We start from the raw sequence: 17,329 nt of genomic DNA on the forward strand, positions 1-17,329 counted from the left end.
CTGGTGACCGATCCAGTGATACGCTGGTTGACTGATCGGTCTGGTGACCGATCAGTAACCAAACAGTGTGTTTCTGTGAATTAACTGATCGGTCTGGTGACCGATCAGTAATCATACAGAAGCGAAGAAGATCGGAGAAGAAAGAGGGGGATCGGTCTGTGGACCGATCCACCTGAGTCCTGATCGGTCCACAGACCGATCAACACCATCCCAGACCGATCAGGATGTGTCCTGATCGGTCCAGAGAGCCATGGATCGGTCTGCTAACCGATCCACAGAGATGTCGTTTGTATTCTGCTGTCTTTCTGCAACTTCTGATTTCTCTGAACTAACGATCTTCTGTGAGCTTTTTGAGTTACAGGTTGCAGGTATCATGACGATGCTTGAATTCAAATTAAGGTCTATCAGAGGAATAAGACAAAATGGTTTTTCTACTGAGTTTGGCTGCAAATGGTGCATTTAAAGCATCAACGGATACTGGCGATCTGGGTATGCTCTGACTGCAATCAGCTTGACTCCTTGGCATTGGTTCGAGCTCAGAAGACACCAGTGAAGACCATGGATGGTATTGGTGTGAGTTTAGAGGACCAGATGAGGAGGAGGAGTGATTGGCGACGCCTGAGTTGATTGCAGTGATTCGATATAGATTGCAGCGATTCTATGCAGCTTGCAGTGATTCGATGCAGGAAAGCGCAGTGAAGAAAGCAGAGAAATAAGAAGGAGGAAGAAGAGAGGTTGGAGAAATGTTTTTGGATTGCAAACTCTCTGTCGTCGATTAAGCAAGAGTGCCGTGTGGAGCTCTTGGCTGAGGATCCGCTTCATTAAGCTCTGCTTTTATTGTGGCTACAAGTTAATTGTGCATTCATAGTAGCCACCAAACTCTGTAAGTCTTGTGCTTCATTTAAATCCTTTTGAGACTTTGTGGAGAGGTTTCTCCACCGAGAAGGAGAAATACTTAGCCAGAATCTGTCCGGGGGTTGATCTACCGAAAGATCAAGGGATCGTCCACCTTGCGGAGACGCCGAGGAGTAGGGGCAAGTTATCCCCGAACCTCTTACATCATTGTGTTAGTGGTGTTTTGTTTTCTTCCTTGTATTAGTTTGTTTTTGCTTATTTCCGCTGTGCTAACAAAGTTCTGGAAGAAAATTTGTGTAAGTTTGCGAAGAGGCTATTCACACCCCCACTCTCTAGCCATCCGAAGGTCCTAACAATTATGAGATAAAGGTAACCTCTACTTAGCCCTCTTGATCATGAATTTCTATCAAGGCTAAGTGCTCCCTCTTAAGGTCTTAAGTCAACCATTTTTCAAATATTTGAATTATGATTTCAATGGTTGACTAACCCATAATCTTCTAACCCTTGAGGATTGATTTTGGCACCCAATAGAAATTCTTTATAATTGGGTTAACTAAATATTCTTTGGGGATCTATTTTCTATCTATGGTCTTGGTTTTTGATTGCCCCTAGCAAGTAAACAATGATAGGTCTTTTCATTGGGACACTTGAAAATTTAAATTGATTAGTTTTTTATTATGCACTTCTAATTTTCAACAACTAGAAAATGTACCTGAAAATATAAAAGTTGAGATGTTGAATCTTAACTTTGAAATATATTCACGAGTAGACAACGAATTTATTGAATATCTTATGTGTCCAAAAAAAAGAGCAAAAGGGGACTGGTTAATGATTGTTTTGTGTCAATCATGTAAATGAACATAATTACGATCTTGTCCTTTTATTATTGGACGACCAAAAAAATTATTAAAGTGACCTAAAACACTAATTCATTGGAGTTTATGACCAATATCAACTGATGACTAGAATCTCATGGTAAAATATCAATTATTAACATAAATAAATAGATGTACATATGCAAAAATAATGTTTCTATGATTAAAAAAAACCATCACATGTTGTGCTAGTTTTTACAAACCAACACAATGTTGTAGCTTGTTTTTACAAACAAGCACAACGTTGTAACTCATATTGAAAAAAATAGCACCACGTTGTAGTTGGTTTGTAAAAATCAACTACAATGTGACCATTTGAGTAAACCGGCATATAGAAATTCGATTTTTTACAAAATAGCATTATGTTGGTAATGATTTTTGAAAAACATCACCTATGTGCCCATTTTTGAAAACTAGCATCATCATGTTCCTTCAAAATCAACCATTAAACTATATCTCATATTGGTTTTTAAATAATTGATTTTTAGAAATAACGATGAGTAAAATAAAACACTCAACATATTTTTGCAACTCTCATAGAATGCACCATTAAGAAATATGATTAGAAAAAAGAAAGGAGGGAGATAACCTGATCTAGGGTTTGATGTAGAGAAAGAGAGGAGCGGGATGAAAGGAGAATGGGGTTTATATATAGAGGGAAAAAAAGCAATACTGAAGGACCTTTCGGTAATGAATCGGGGTTGCTCTGGGTAGCTGAACGGTAGCTTGCCATTTAAGATAGGATTAAATCATGAGACAGATAGAGCGTAATTCCCAATACCTTCCTCAGTTACCACCCCAATTTTTGTCCTCCCATTCAACGGAGGTCCTTCATTCTAGGTGGTGACCAAATGTTTAAATCCCGTCCGGTCATTGGCGCCCACCCTTCCGGGCTCCTCCACCAGAATGTCGACGGTGGCGGGTGGCGAACGCGACGTCGAGAGCGCTAAGATCCCCACCGAACATCCTCTGCCGATTCATCCCCCTCCCTACGCCAACTTTCTACCCCAGCCAGTGCCACCAACGGCGGCTCCCCCTCATGCTTACGCCCCCCCGCCCAATGCGCCGCCGCCGCCCCATCTGGCACCAGTACCAGCCACCGACCACTACAATATTGCCGGTAGGTGGATTCTTCTAAACTTATATTTTCTTTCTCTCACGCATGCTAAAATCATCGACTACTCATCTTTCCGTGGCAACCCTATTCTTAAATTTCCTCCTTTCACATTGATTCTTGATTTCTGTTTCAGTTGGGTACCAACCCCACCCATATCCGGCTGTGGTTAACGGGATCTCCATGAACACGAAGGAGCCTCCTCTTCCTTTTTGCGGCATCGGCATCGGCTGGGCTTTGTAAGTGGTTTCCACTCCTTCTTCAGTTCTTTACCAGAAAGTAAATATTTTCTCTTGAGGCATAATGTGGGTTATAGTTATAGTTTCATGTAGTTGGAGTACCGCTTCAATCAATCTTGACATTTGGTAAATGCTGTTATCTATGAAGAATATGTGTCCCGTTATGATATCTTACAGCGATAGGATCTCCTTATGTTCATTCATGAAAATAAGGGGGGCTCTTTACTTAATTGGAGATTCCAAGTACTCCCAGAACTTCCAGATATTTACAATGGTGATGTTGGCCCGTCAACTGTCTCATGCCAAGCAAAACTGGAGGAAAAAATAACAATACTGTAAACAAGTGGTTTTTCTTTGTTCAATAGGGCATGCTAGGTGTAATTGTAACAATTCTACTATTCTCTCTGCCATTCTTATTTACACAACCATGAAGATGTGAAACTTCATTTGGAAGTTCTAACAAACCATATAAGCTTATGTTGTCCATTCACTTTTTGTAAACCTGCATATATAATTACATTCTTACTTTATCTGTCTCTCCATAAATGCTTAATCCTGCATTATTGAAATTTAATGTCTGGAAATGTAGGAATCACATGCCTTTTTCTACTGCAAAAAAGAGAAAGCATGAATGGAGATATATCTAGGCAGAACATAAGAAAAATTGAAACAAGGGATTGCCTGGGATAAAATCATAGGATGCTGTGCAATACTTCGTTATTTTTGCTAGTTTTGTTGGATTTAGAAACTATGCAATTTTGATCAACGACAAGTCCTTTCTCTCGACAGGTTTGTGGCTGGCTTTTTCTTTGCTTCAATTCCATGGTATGTTGGTGCCTTGCTTCTGCTATTTGTTGATCAAGATTATAGGGAGAAATGTGGATTGGTTGCATGCTCAATTGCAGTAAGCATCTAGTTCTTTCTAAATCTGAAACTGTGAAAATTTTCCTTTTTTTTCCAAATGGTTCTAGCTTACCAACTAAGTTCAGTTATTTTTAGGTTTATTCTAAAGTGCCATTGTAATTTAAAGTTAATTATTAATTGCACATGGATTTACCAATCTAAATGTCTAGAATTGGTAACCTAGATTTCATTTATGCCCTTAAAATTTTTGCTGATGATCTAATATTAAATTGGTGAATTTATTTCATCGATAATATTCTGGAAAAAAGAGAAGAATATTAAAAAATAGACTTGAGTATAATACCAACTAATCCGTCTACCAATAAGATGGCAATGCTTGTTAAATTGGCTAAGAAGTCGAGTTTATGGAGGCTTCATATATGGTAAAGTAAGAGAAGCAACAAGAGAGTGGAACTAGGTGGAAGTTAGTCTGATAACAAAATTGTCATGTGCCACGTGTCTCTCATACAAGGCTATGTGCCAACTCCAAGGCCTAGAATAAGGGTTCTTGATGCTATACTAAAAGAGGCTCAACATCTTTCTGCTAACTCAGTAACTCACCAACCTTGTGTTTGGTTAGATAACCTTGCAGGGATATCTTATTTTCCCTTGGAACTAATTTGGAACTTGTGATCAGTTCAAATTGATTAGAAGCAAATTTATGGTGGGTGCAATTTAGGTGAACAAAGAGCCGTTTGAACTGATAACTCAAATGCGGGAGTTTTGTTGAGGCATTCTTATCTTATCTTCTCCTTTAGTAAAGAGCTCATGTTCAGGTCTGCTCTTGGGTCATCCAAGAAGGCTAATAGTTATTAGGGATTTTAATTTGCTAATGATTATAGAGTTCATGGGAGAACAACAATTCATTTTCAATAATATTTCTCCCCTTAGTAGAAAATATCATATTTTCCTAGTTTATGTTACATTAGATAGCATAATAGATGAGATAGAGTTATTTTTAAATACCAAGTTTTAAAATTTTAATTTGTTTGATGTTTTCTTAAGAAAGTTTGTTATATGTTTTTGAGGTAGAAGGCTTTGTCTTATTTCTTATAGAAGGGGTTTGGATCCCATATAGTGGATTACTCTGTTTTAGGAACTTTTGTTTGAGTTGTGCTACATCATTAGATTTGTGTTAGGAGAAAAGATAGTGAAAGATTAGAGCAAAGGTTTGGAAACATAATAGATAAGATAGATTGCATTTTAAATACCAAGTTTTTATTTAAGTTTTTTCAAGAAAATTTGTTATATTTTTTTGGGTAGAAGGCTTTTTGTTATTCCTTATAGAAGGAGTTTAGATCCCATATAATCGATTACTATTTGTTTTATGAAATTTCTTCAATGGGCTGCATCATTAGATTTGTATTAGGAGAAAAGATAGTGAAAAATTAGAGCTAGGGTTTGAAAGGGTATTATGATTGACTAGTTATACAACAATTCTCTAATATTTTATTTATATAACATTTTCTTATCTAGATTATGGGTAGAACTTATCAATCAGGATCATAGTCATCTTCATCGAGCATGTTAGTCGACACAATTTGAGGTCAATTACATGGATATTATCATTTAGTAAACTCTATGCATTGCTGTACCACTAGTAATATTTATAACTCTTAATTAAATTTTTATTAAGTTAAATAGTTAATTAGAGATTTCCTTGGTCTACCTTTATCCCTTAATCCTTTTGCTCTAATATCTATATCCTTGTGCCCTTTTCTGGAGCTACATCCGCCTGCTCTTAGATTGTAGTGCAGTTGATTTTTTTCCAGCAATTTAACACATCTATTGTCACATGAACATTTTGTCTTTAATTGCCTGATGTTTTATATAAAGTATGATGGGTCCTACTATAGACGTAAAATTTTCTGATTATCTTAGGAATATGCAATGGCCACATGAAACTTAAGAAATTCTCCCTAATTTTAACTAGCTACTCGTTAATATTTTTATTAATCTCTTTTCTTAATGATAGATTAAGATAGACAAAACTTTTACATAGAGGAATCTCATGTCCATCCATTTTAATTAGTCGCTTGTTTCGTTTTTTTTTTTACATTTTGTATTTTAATTAAATTAAACCCTTTAGTTTCAAAAGTTTTCACACTTCAAGCTCTGAGGTTAAATGTATTTATACTCTCATCAATTAGTACCATATTTTCTATAAATAGCACACATAAAAGAGATCGATCTTGTAGATTATTCATAGATTTATCTAAAAAATAAAAGGATAAAGATTTAAAGTTACTCTCTAATGTAAATCTTGATGCTTAATGTGTTGGATTGATTTGACTATCATAGTTGTAAGTTATCAACACAATAAAGGATAGTATGGTAGATTTCCCAAAGGATGCCCTTGGTATTTAATTTTTCCCAACAAGATGCCCCACACTTTATTTTTAACCAAAGGAAACACCTTCTCTAACCTATTTTCAATATACCCATCAAGTATGATTATTTATTTGTTTTTTTTTGGACAAAATGAACTTCGATAAAGAAAAATAAGACTAATTTTTATTGATGGGAGCATAAGGAATTCAAATTTGGTTTTAGTTTTGGATTTCAATGTACTTAATCTATCAAGTAGTTTTGATCATCCATCTAGAAGTATTGACCAAAATTAAAAGAATGACTATGTAAGAGACTATTTGTACAATTGAGAGAATAAAGATTTCAAATCTTGTCTTATTTTTTGTTTTCAAAATGTGTTGGTTCATCTAGCAGTTTTGAGTGTTAATTTAACATTTTTGACTAAATTAAAAAATAAAATCATATAAAAAAGCCTATATTTGTATTCTTAAGAGCACGAGTGTAAATCATGTGATGTATCACAAGTGGAGATTGAGGTTGGGTGGTTTGAGGAGTAGAAATAGGGAATGAAGTGGTAAAGGGATTGTAAAAACTCAGGTATTTCACCTAAGGGTTCCTAAGTATCACACCATAGGGAGATTGTATAAAGAAATATAGAAACTTAGGTATTACGCCTAAAGGTTCCTAAGCATCACACCATAGGGAGATTGCATCACACTACCAAAGAGAATTCACAAAACTTTGATATCTATTTCATATTCTAGCATTACAACACATATTTATACTATGACTCACAAAGAACTCAAACAACACAAATGCTCGTAGATGAACTCATTGAAAACACAAAGGACTCATAAAGACACATAGGAAACATAAAAAATACTCAAAAATATGTTACAATTTTCCAAGCATGTGGAAATTAAAGCACATTGGAATTATTGGACATTTAATGTTGGTGTTTGACTTTTGACTTCAACCTTTTGGAATTGATGAATTTTATATCATTTCCCAAGTAGATTTATCATCTTCCAAAACATGCCAAATTAATAGTGGAGTTTTAGAATTTTTATTTCTATGTTTATATACTTTTAATGGAGTTTGCCACTTGTCTCCATTAACATTCCCCGAGTGAGAAAAACTCATCCCAGGTGAGTTAAAAGTGTGGAATCTTTCATAACAGTCTCTATTCAATTATTGAAATTCATCATTAGTAATCCATGTGCATTCAGAAAGGGGTCGTGCTTTCCATTTGATAAGATACTTTTGATAACTGCTTTCCTTTTTAGACACAATCTAATGATCAATTACATTTTCAATGTCGTCTTTCATTGTTTGAATTGATGACAAATGAGCATTATATGTATTACTTGCCATAACATCTTCATGTCCATAATATAAAGCAAGATCCTCAATGCTGAAGATATTGCTAATAGTCATGTGAACCTAGTACAAAATCAATAGTATGCTGAGTTTTACCCATTGGTGCTCACTAGGTAATTCTTTATGTGCCACGTCAGAAAAGTCATTTAATAACATAGTGATTTCCTAAAGAAATAAGGAAGCTTCGGAGCAGATACTTCTTTAACTTCTTTGATTATAAGAGCATATATAGTAGAACTTTCTTTACTTTCTTGGTTAGAATATGAAGAGATTTTCCACTATTTATAACATTCTTTGCCTTCTCTTGCTTCTATTTCTTTACTTTAGTCGTCTGCATTGGTTTTAATAATACTTTCTTATTGTTGAACATGAAAGCAGATGTGTTCTCCTTGCCATAAGGATGCACATCTTGATCATATAGCCAAGATCTCCCAAGAAGTATTTGAGTTACTTTCATAAGAATAAGATCACACCAAATAGAGTCACTATGAAAAATAGGTGTCCAATCTTCACCTTCGACTTTTGGAGTAGTAAAAATATGCCTAACAATAGATCTTCTTCCAAATCATTATAAACTCTATAATCAAAAAATTTTTCATCTCCTTCTACTCTTTGATTTTTAGCATCATCTTCATACTCTATCCCAATGTGTAGATTCTTTTTAGGACAATTATAAGCCATATGATTCAGTTGGTAACACTTGAAACATATGCTGCCTTTGCTCTTTAACTTAGTTGGTTTCAAAGGTGGTTTAGAGTCACTTTGCTGATTAAATGAGTTGACGAATCCACCTCTCTTGTTTGTTGGTTGGTTCCATGAATTCCTTTATTCATGGTTGAAACTCCAAGCTTTTTACCAAATGAATAACTCAGATACTACTCCATATCCAAGGCAACTTAGAAAGTTTGCTCTATGATATAAATTGGTGGTCTTAATAATTCTCTTCAAATTTCAGACTTTAATCCAACTTTAAACCTTGCTAGAGTCTGTTTAGGATCTTCAACAATTTGTCTCCCGATCTTTAACTCATCAAACTTCTGCATATACTTAGCTAGCTACAAATAAATGATTCCGCTTTAAATTTATAAACTGATCACATAATTTGTCATATTATTTTATAAGCAAATACTTCTCTCGTAATTTAGCTTTCATCTCCTGCCATGAGTTGATTGGTGATTGCCCTAATCTCGTTATGTATGCTTCAACACCAGTCCACCATATTAAGCTTCATTCAAGCAAACCTTACTATTTGATCATCTGACATGTCGTACCAATCAAAATATTCTTCTATTGCGGCAAGTCAATCAACAAATAAAGTGGGGTTCACTTTTCCTTCAAAATCTAGCACCTTAGTTCCAACCTTCTTTGTGATATCTCTAGTAACATCTTGGTAATTATTTTCTCTTTCAAGAAATCCTCTAGCTCACTCAAAAAAAGGTTGTAATTGTTGAGGCGTTGGAAACCTTCTTGAATCAATTTGTTGTTTTCTTGAGATGTTTCTTCTTGCTCTTCTTGGACTTGATCGCCTTTAGATTGAGAAATCATGGCTTCAACACCATTTAGATGAATTTGCATACCATCAAGTTGTTCCATCACGTGAATAAGTATTCTTCATGTTCATTATCAATTAATTTTCCTCTAAAGCTCCTCCCGGATCTTGTAGACATTAATTTATGCTCTGATACCACATATGATGTAGTACAAGCGAAGGATTGGGTGGTTTAGGGAGTAGAAATCTAGAATGAAGTGGTAAAAGGATTATAGAAACTTAGGTATCCCTAAGGGTTCCTAGGCATCATACCATAGGGAGATTGCATAAAAAAATATAGAAACTTAGGTATCACACCAAAGAGTTCCTAGGCATCACACCATACGGAGATTGTATCCACACAACCAAAGAGAACTTTCAAAACTTTGATATCTATTCTATATTCCAGCATTACAACAATACACATTTTTATACTAGGACTCACAAAGGACTCAAACAACATAAATGCTAGTAGATGGACTCATTAAAAACATAAAGGACTCATAAAGACACAGAAAAAAATACTAAAAAATATACTACAATTTTCCAACCATGTCGAAATTAAAGCACATTGGGATTATTGGACATTTAATGTTGGTTTTTGACTTTTGACTTCAATCCTTTGGAATTGATGAATTTTATATCATTTCCCAAGTAGATTTATTATTTTTCAAAACATTCCAAATTAATAGTAGAGTTTTAGAATGTCTATTTCCGTGTTTGTAGACTTTTAATGGAGTTTGCCATTTATCTCCATCAACATGTCATATTTTTTTTTATTTAAAAAATTATTTGGTTTATCTAACAATTTTTACTAAATTGCTTGATGAATTAAAACATTTCAAAATCTAGAACTAAAATCAAATTTAGTTTTTATTTTAAAATGTTTTGATCCATCAAAAATATCAAAACTCCTAATGGACTATAACATTTTAAAATCAAAAAATAAAACAAGATTTAAATTCATGTTCTTAACAACAAGATATGGTATTATTATTATTATTATTTTTAATATAGTTTTATTTTTTAGTTTGGTTAAAACTGTTTGGATGAACTTTTAAAACTACTAGATGGATTAAAAGATTTTGAAATTAAAAAAATTAATCAAAATTTGAACTTTTCAAGAACACAAATATGGTCTTATTATTAATTTATAATTTGATCAAAACTACTAGATGAATCAAAACAATCTAAAATTAAAAATGAAGACCAAATTTGAATTTCTCACATACTCATAGGAACACAAATATGACCTTATTTTTTGATTTACTCTTATTTTTAATTTAGTCAAAAGTGCTTGATGAATGGTGAAAATTATTAATTCATTAAAATATTTTAAAATAAAAAATAAAAAATTAAATTAAATTTGAATACCTCACACTCCTAGTTCATGGGGTCTACGAATGTTCTTTTTTAATCAATATTAGTTAATGGGGTTATTTTTTTTTGAAAAAAGGGAAGGTGATAGAAATGTGTCTCATTTAGTCAAAAATATAATATGCGGTGCTTTGTGGGAAAAATTGAAACCTTTGAGCACCATTTGGAAAATTTGCTAGATATTATTATTATTATCCTTTATCACAATCATATAATTTAATATTATTTTCTTAAAACTCACTAGAGTAACCATAAAGGGATATGAAAACATTACATTCAGCCTAAAAAAAACAGCTTCTACAATAATGGTAGTCCACTCATTTTAGCTTTGTAAATCCTCAACAATTTGTTCCTCTTAATTTTTTATGTCCTTGTCAAGGTCCCAAGTACCCCAATTGACAGGATCAACTATGGTGGCTCTACCATTGATTGACAACTCTTTTCAATTGAAATATCTAAAAAAAAAGCATACAACTAGGTCTGTTTATTTATCAAGTATAATAATTTACCAAAATAAGATCTGACACACTAAATTGATAGGTTCAGCTAAAGAGTTTAAAGTCCTAATTAATAGTGGTTCCATTATTTAAACCTCATAAATTACATTATTTTCCAACAATTTAATTTCTCATGTGCAATTGAATTGGAATTACATGAATGCCCAATAAGAATATAAATATAGATATTCAAAGCATTTAGAACTAACCTTTCATTCAAGAGATGAGTAGGAGGATAACATTTTCTCACTAGATGGAGTCAGAGCAATACAAATCATCTTTCCATTTTATCAAAAATAAGATTATTTTCCTTACTCTATGAAGTCAAAACCATCTCTCTGACAAAACTAAAAATGAAGCTTAAAAGTAAAATGAAAAAAATTCATAAAATTTTTGATAGAATCGAGGCATAATGCTCTGCTGCTTTCTTGGATATTGAATGTACAAAAAGGAAATTGTCGAGCTATAAATGCATACACATATGTACTTTAATTTATTTATTTTTGTATAGTCAAGTGCATACAGCATATTTCAGGTGAATCCATTACAGAAGTTACACAACTGGTAGCAAACTTCAAGCTGGTTAAACAAAATTAGCTTCTGTCGATATATGCATATATAATGCATAATTTTACTTCATTTTAATATGAGCAATACTGCTTGTCTTTCCATCTTGTGTGATAACACAGCTGATCTGTCATTAGGAGAAAGACCAGAAGACTTGAGAAATTTGTTAATGTGCTATTATATCTAAGAATTGTAGTGTCCATGCACATTCTGGATGAAATTCTAAACATGCTATATATAGCCTTGTAGACTGCAATACAAGGATGTAACAAAAGGCTTCAAAACCAAAGTCCAGCCTTTGAAAAATATGATATCTTGAATATGAGCCCTTTTAAAAACATAAAAGACTAGCCATTGAGAACTATATGGTATCTTAAATGATACCAATAGTTTACAATCTATCATTTCTTAATGCCAGGTATCTTTTTCTATGATCATTTCCTGGTAGCTAATGTGTCACGTTCAATTTAGGTTTGCCATTTTAGGAATTTTCAGATTCAAACCCTCATGTATCATTATTGCATAGTAGTTCCTATCTAGGATCATTTTCATCAAATCAGGTAATAGACAGTGGTATTGTTATTGAAGTCATCTTAGTTGTATAAAGTGAAGAAAACCAAGAAGATTGCAGGACAAAAAAAAGGGGAAGAAGAGAAATTGTTATTATTATTTTCAACTAGATATTACATCAATAAATAGAAGATGCAAAATATAGGAACAAATAAAAGAAAGGAAACATAAGAAATGGAAATGACTAAAATAAGAGATTATTTATTGATTTCCCAAGATTCTTTCCTGATTTTATGCAATTCTTATCTCAAAAGTTATTTTCTGATTTCCAAAGATTATTTCATGGTTTTATACAATTAGGATCTCCTAATTTTCCAACACTCCCCCTCAAGTTGGTGCCTAAATATCAATCATGCCAAATTTGCTTATTAACTGTTCAAAGTTGACTCTTGCAAGTCCCTTTGGATGCCAACTATTTGTTCTTTAGAAGGTACAAATGATAAGTAAATGGTTTTAGCTTCAATTTTTTTCCTTTATAAAATGTCGATCAATCTGAATGTGTTTCGTTCTATCAAGTAAGTTGAACAAGATTATGAGCAATGCTTATTACGACCTTATTATCACAGTATAACTTCAATGGAAGTTCTATGGGTTTCTTAAGCTCATTAAGTATTCTATATATCCACAACACCTCATAGACTCCCTGAGCCAGTGCTCTAAACTCAACTTCTGCACTACTTCTGGTTACAATATTTTATTTCTTACTTCTTCATGTTACTAGGCTTCCCCTACAAAGGTGCAGTATCCTAAAGTATATCCTGCCATTAATCGATCTTGCCCAATCTGCATTAGCAAACACATCGACACTTCTTTGATTAGTCTTTCTGAAAATTAGATCTTTTCTAGGAGTAGTTTTCAAATATCTCAAAATTTTATAAATACCCTTAAGGTGTTCTTCAAATGGTGCATGCATGAATTGACTCACAACAATGACTAAAAAAACAATATCTGACTGAGTATGAGATAGGTAAATTAGTTTCGTAACTAACCATTGGTATATATCAGTATCAACAGGAACATTTCCTTTTACCCAAAGTTTTACATTAGGATCCATGGGAGTCATTGTGGGTTTTCAACCACTTATTCTTGTTTCCTCCAAGAGATCAAGGATATACTTCCGTTGAGAGACAACAATACCTTCTTAAGAGCGAACGACTTCCATACCAAGGAAATACTTAATATTCCCAAATCCTTGATCTTAAATTCAACTTCTAGGCTTTTCTTCAGTCTTTCCACTTCGATCACATCAATCTTTCCTTCGGTGGAAAATTTTAAGAACAATATATGATCTGTTTGTCTTTGAGTGTATCCTTGCTTCTTGACTGATTGAGTAAATTTCTCAAACCAAGCTCTCGAAGATTGCTTGAGATCATACAAAGACTTTTCTAATTTACACACCTTTGAGCTGAATTTCTTCTCAAAACCCGGTGGACTATCCATGTACACCTCCTCTTCTAAATCACTATTGAGGAAGATATTTTTTACATCTAATTGCAGCAAAGGCCAGTCTAGATTAACAACAATAGATAAAAGTATTCTCATTATATTTAGTTTTGTAATGGGAGCAAATGTATCAGAGTAATCAACACTATAGGTTTGAGTGAACTCTTTGGCCACCGATCTAGCCTTATATCTCTCCACTAATCCATCTGAGTTACATCTCACATTGCTTTTCCTTATTGGTAGTGTAGCAATCTTCCAAGTTGATTCTTCTTAATAGCTCTCATTTCCTCAAGCACAGCTTCCTTCCACTTTGGAACTTGTAGGGTCTCCTATACATTTTTAGGAATGTCTATATAGGATAATTGAGAACAAAATGTGACAAGAGATGAAGATAAATTTGAATATGAGGTTAAATATTTTTTTTTGTTTTCAATATCAAGTTAAATAACTTTGTAAGTCATTCAATACCTTGTCTCCTTAGACATTTCCATATCTCTATAAGAATATCATTTGGTCCAACTTAAGTATGTTGGGTAGTTAAGTTTTTTCCAAGGGTGATCTTGTAATTTTTGTAAATCTTTCTATCCTTCTTTCTAATCATAAGAAGTAAATTTGTGATTTATTATTTTCATTATTGAACGTAACAAATTGTTCTTTTTTCTTAAAAAACATATTAGCTTATATAAAGTATATACTATCACAAAATCTAATATAATTTTTCCTTCTTCATTTTTGTTATAAACCCATAACCCCCATGCACCCTATCATATTTTTTATTTTTCATTTGACATGCACATTTAGATCTCCACTTATTAATGTAAATATATTGGATTAATATGAAAATAATGTAAATATATTGGATTAATATGAAAATTTTGCATTAATCCGTGGAGATGGAGGTCAAACTGCAAGGATGTTGTATGGATGTTGGCAAAGAGGGAGTTGAGGAGGCTAACAAAACAGGAGCCCGATGACCTCAATGTCTTGATCACTCAGATATCAGAGTTTGCTTTAGATCAAGCTTTGATCTTTTCCTCTCTCAATGACTCTTTGCTAGCAGTGAAGGAGCGCAATGCGTCGATTGAGCAGTTGGCGTAGGAGTGCATGATTGTGGCAATGGAGTGAGATGCAGAATTTGCAACTTTTATCCAAGTCAGGCTCAAAGGAAGAGGACCTGCAGTAGCTAGAGTTTATCATACCAATTGATAGAGTATCTAAATCGAATTGTTGAACCACCCAGGAACTTTGGATGAAATTAATGAAGCAAATGGGAAAATATCTCAAAAAGAAAATAAAGTCTCACTGAAAAGGAAAAAATTCTTACCCAAAAGAAACACTCGCCAAGAGAATTAAAAAGGAAATTATGTTAATTTAGAAAATTTGCCTAATACATAAGAATTCTAACCTTTCATAGATTGATAATAAAACTTATTCTTCATAAAATGGAGTTTATCTCAATAAATACTCTAATTATCTCAATAAAAATTCTAATTGTTTTTTTTTTTAAACTAAAGGTTTTAAATTCTTCCATTATTTTCTTAGAAATATAGCGAACTATTAAAATTTAAAGACTTAAAAATGTTTTAAACTTTTGATAATTCTTTTCTAAACAAAGCTAACCTCCCGTATGTTAATCAAGTAGTTGTCAGGCAAACACTTTAAACCCACAAAACTAAAATTTTTTCAGACTATCTCAGTTTTTTGGACTTGAAACCCATCGTATCATTTTTCCATTTTGGAAGGGGTTGCAGTTGTTTGTACCAAAAATGCAGGCAGTTTTATCTTCGTATGTGAATTCAAGGTTGCTAATCTATAAGAATGACCCATAACTTCATGCAAGATTAATAATGTAGTGCTTGCTATTGCTCTGTTATTTTCCCCCCTAAGATAACACAACTGGAATGGTTTCTATAGTCTTTTCTGATAGCTAACATAGTCTCTAGTATTCCCAAACTAACAAACTGCTCTGTTAGATTTTACATTCCATTTCCTGAAAGGTTTTGTATAACATTGCTTTTTCGTTTTCTGCACAGTTTTTTCTTAGTTGGTTATGTCCTTAGTTTCAGTGATATGCAGTTTGAATAGTTAGGTTAATGAAAATTTTCTTCTTGTTGCAGGCTGGTCTGGCATTTTTATCTGTAATTATAAATGCTTTGAACTACTATGTATTCTGGTAATTCCCACCCATTTTTATGCATGTGGATACTAAGTAAGCTTTTGTGCTTACGGATAGACGTGAGATATTTTATATTTCAATTATTATAATTTTCATATTAGATCCACATGTATTCAGATGAGTTGGATTAATGTTAAAAAAAAAAATTGTTTCAACCATGAACATGCGAGTTTGCATTTATAGGGCCACGTACACGAATTATGTCTACTGTATATTTAAATTCATAGGCCGAGTTTGTTGAACTATTAAATGTTTTTTTTTAAACTTAACCATAACTATTAAATGGAAATTGATTTTTTTTTTTTTGTTAATAATTGAGTTTAACAAATCATGCGTCAATGTTTTATTTTAACGACTGATTAGTATTGTACAATAGATGGAAAGAACGAAAATGTATTTGCTAAAAAAATTATACAGGAGCGAATCTTATGAATCCTATAAAATCTATTACCTCAGGCACATCCCACAATCATTACAAGTCCGATACCCTCAAAATTTAATGAAAATAATAGATTATGGAGAAGGACATCTTCCATGAATAAAAATAATTCTATATATAAGCAATAATCCTTTACTTCAAATCATAGGTAAAAGGTCAGCTAAAATAATTTATTTTGGAAAAAACTTAGTACTTTTAAACATAGTTGAATGTGATGATCCTTAAATATATGATATCTATATAGAATAATGGATTGTATCTATCAAAAGAGATTACTATGAAAGACATGAACTTGACAAAGAAACTAGAGAAGCTATGATGAGGGTAGGAGAAAATTACTTAGGTGATGCTACTAGAGCTGCTTGGGAAGCTTATAAAGTAAATTTTCTAGAGGAAATACCTCGTATAGTCTCCCAAGATAACAACATATTAAACTTTTATTATACCATCCATAGGTTATTTACAACTAGAGATGCTAATACTGGCTTAGATTTACGATAGAGGCTATGAGAGATTTGGAATAATTTCAACTATTTAGCTAGAATTGAATTAAATCATTTTGTAATAACTTCCTCGTACTTATAGCAGTCTCAGGAAATTATTGTAATCTTGAACTAGGAGAAAGATTATTTAGTAAACTACTAGGCGATATAGGAAAAGAAATTCATAAGGTATGAATAGACATGAAAATAGCACCTCAATACGATAATATAGGAGTACGCATACAACATATTATATAAGTCCTTAAAGACAAATGCACGTACATCCAAATATAAAAATAATTTAAAAATTAACAGTATAGTTTCTATAGTCAAATATATACTCTGCAACAATATAGGCTTAATCAAAATAGACAACGCTAAGGAAAAAGGCATGTTAAGTCCACTAGAAAACCCATAACGCAATAATCTTAACACTAAGCCTAGAAAAATATACTATGTAAGAAAGAGTAGGGAAAAGAAGCCCTATTTAAATAAAAATAAACATGTCCGGAAGTTTAAACTAAAGAAAATATATACGAGCACCATCACTTGTTTTTCTTGTAATTTTACAAAC

The 17,329-nt window shown here is 32.8% G+C and overlaps 1 protein-coding gene across 1 annotated transcript; it reads left to right on the top strand.

The window, feature by feature from the left end:
- Window positions 1-2,296: 2,296 nt before the first annotated feature.
- On the top strand, window positions 2,297-16,011 carry LOC122056474 (60S ribosomal protein L18a-like protein). The gene is made up of 4 exons (XM_042618444.1): window positions 2,297-2,850; window positions 2,981-3,083; window positions 3,873-3,987; window positions 15,776-16,011. The coding sequence occupies exons 1-4, from the start codon at window positions 2,637-2,639 to the stop codon at window positions 15,833-15,835; spliced, it is 492 nt and encodes a 163-aa protein (XP_042474378.1). The 5' UTR covers window positions 2,297-2,636; the 3' UTR covers window positions 15,836-16,011.
- The last annotated feature ends 1,318 nt before the right edge of the window (window positions 16,012-17,329 follow it).

The sequence above is a fragment of the Zingiber officinale genome, chromosome 3B (assembly GCF_018446385.1).
Source record: "Zingiber officinale cultivar Zhangliang chromosome 3B, Zo_v1.1, whole genome shotgun sequence".
NCBI classification, from domain to species: Eukaryota; Viridiplantae; Streptophyta; class Magnoliopsida; order Zingiberales; family Zingiberaceae; genus Zingiber; species Zingiber officinale.

Coding starts and splice junctions, on each gene's coding strand:
- LOC122056474 (XM_042618444.1), top strand. CDS start 2,637: ATGTCGACGGTGGCGGGTGGCGAACGCGACGTCGAGAGCGCTAAGATC. Junction 2,851..2,980: donor CGACCACTACAATATTGCCG/GTAGGTGGATTC, acceptor TTTCTGTTTCAG/TTGGGTACCAACCCCACCCA. Junction 3,988..15,775: donor TGGTTGCATGCTCAATTGCA/GTAAGCATCTAG, acceptor TTCTTGTTGCAG/GCTGGTCTGGCATTTTTATC.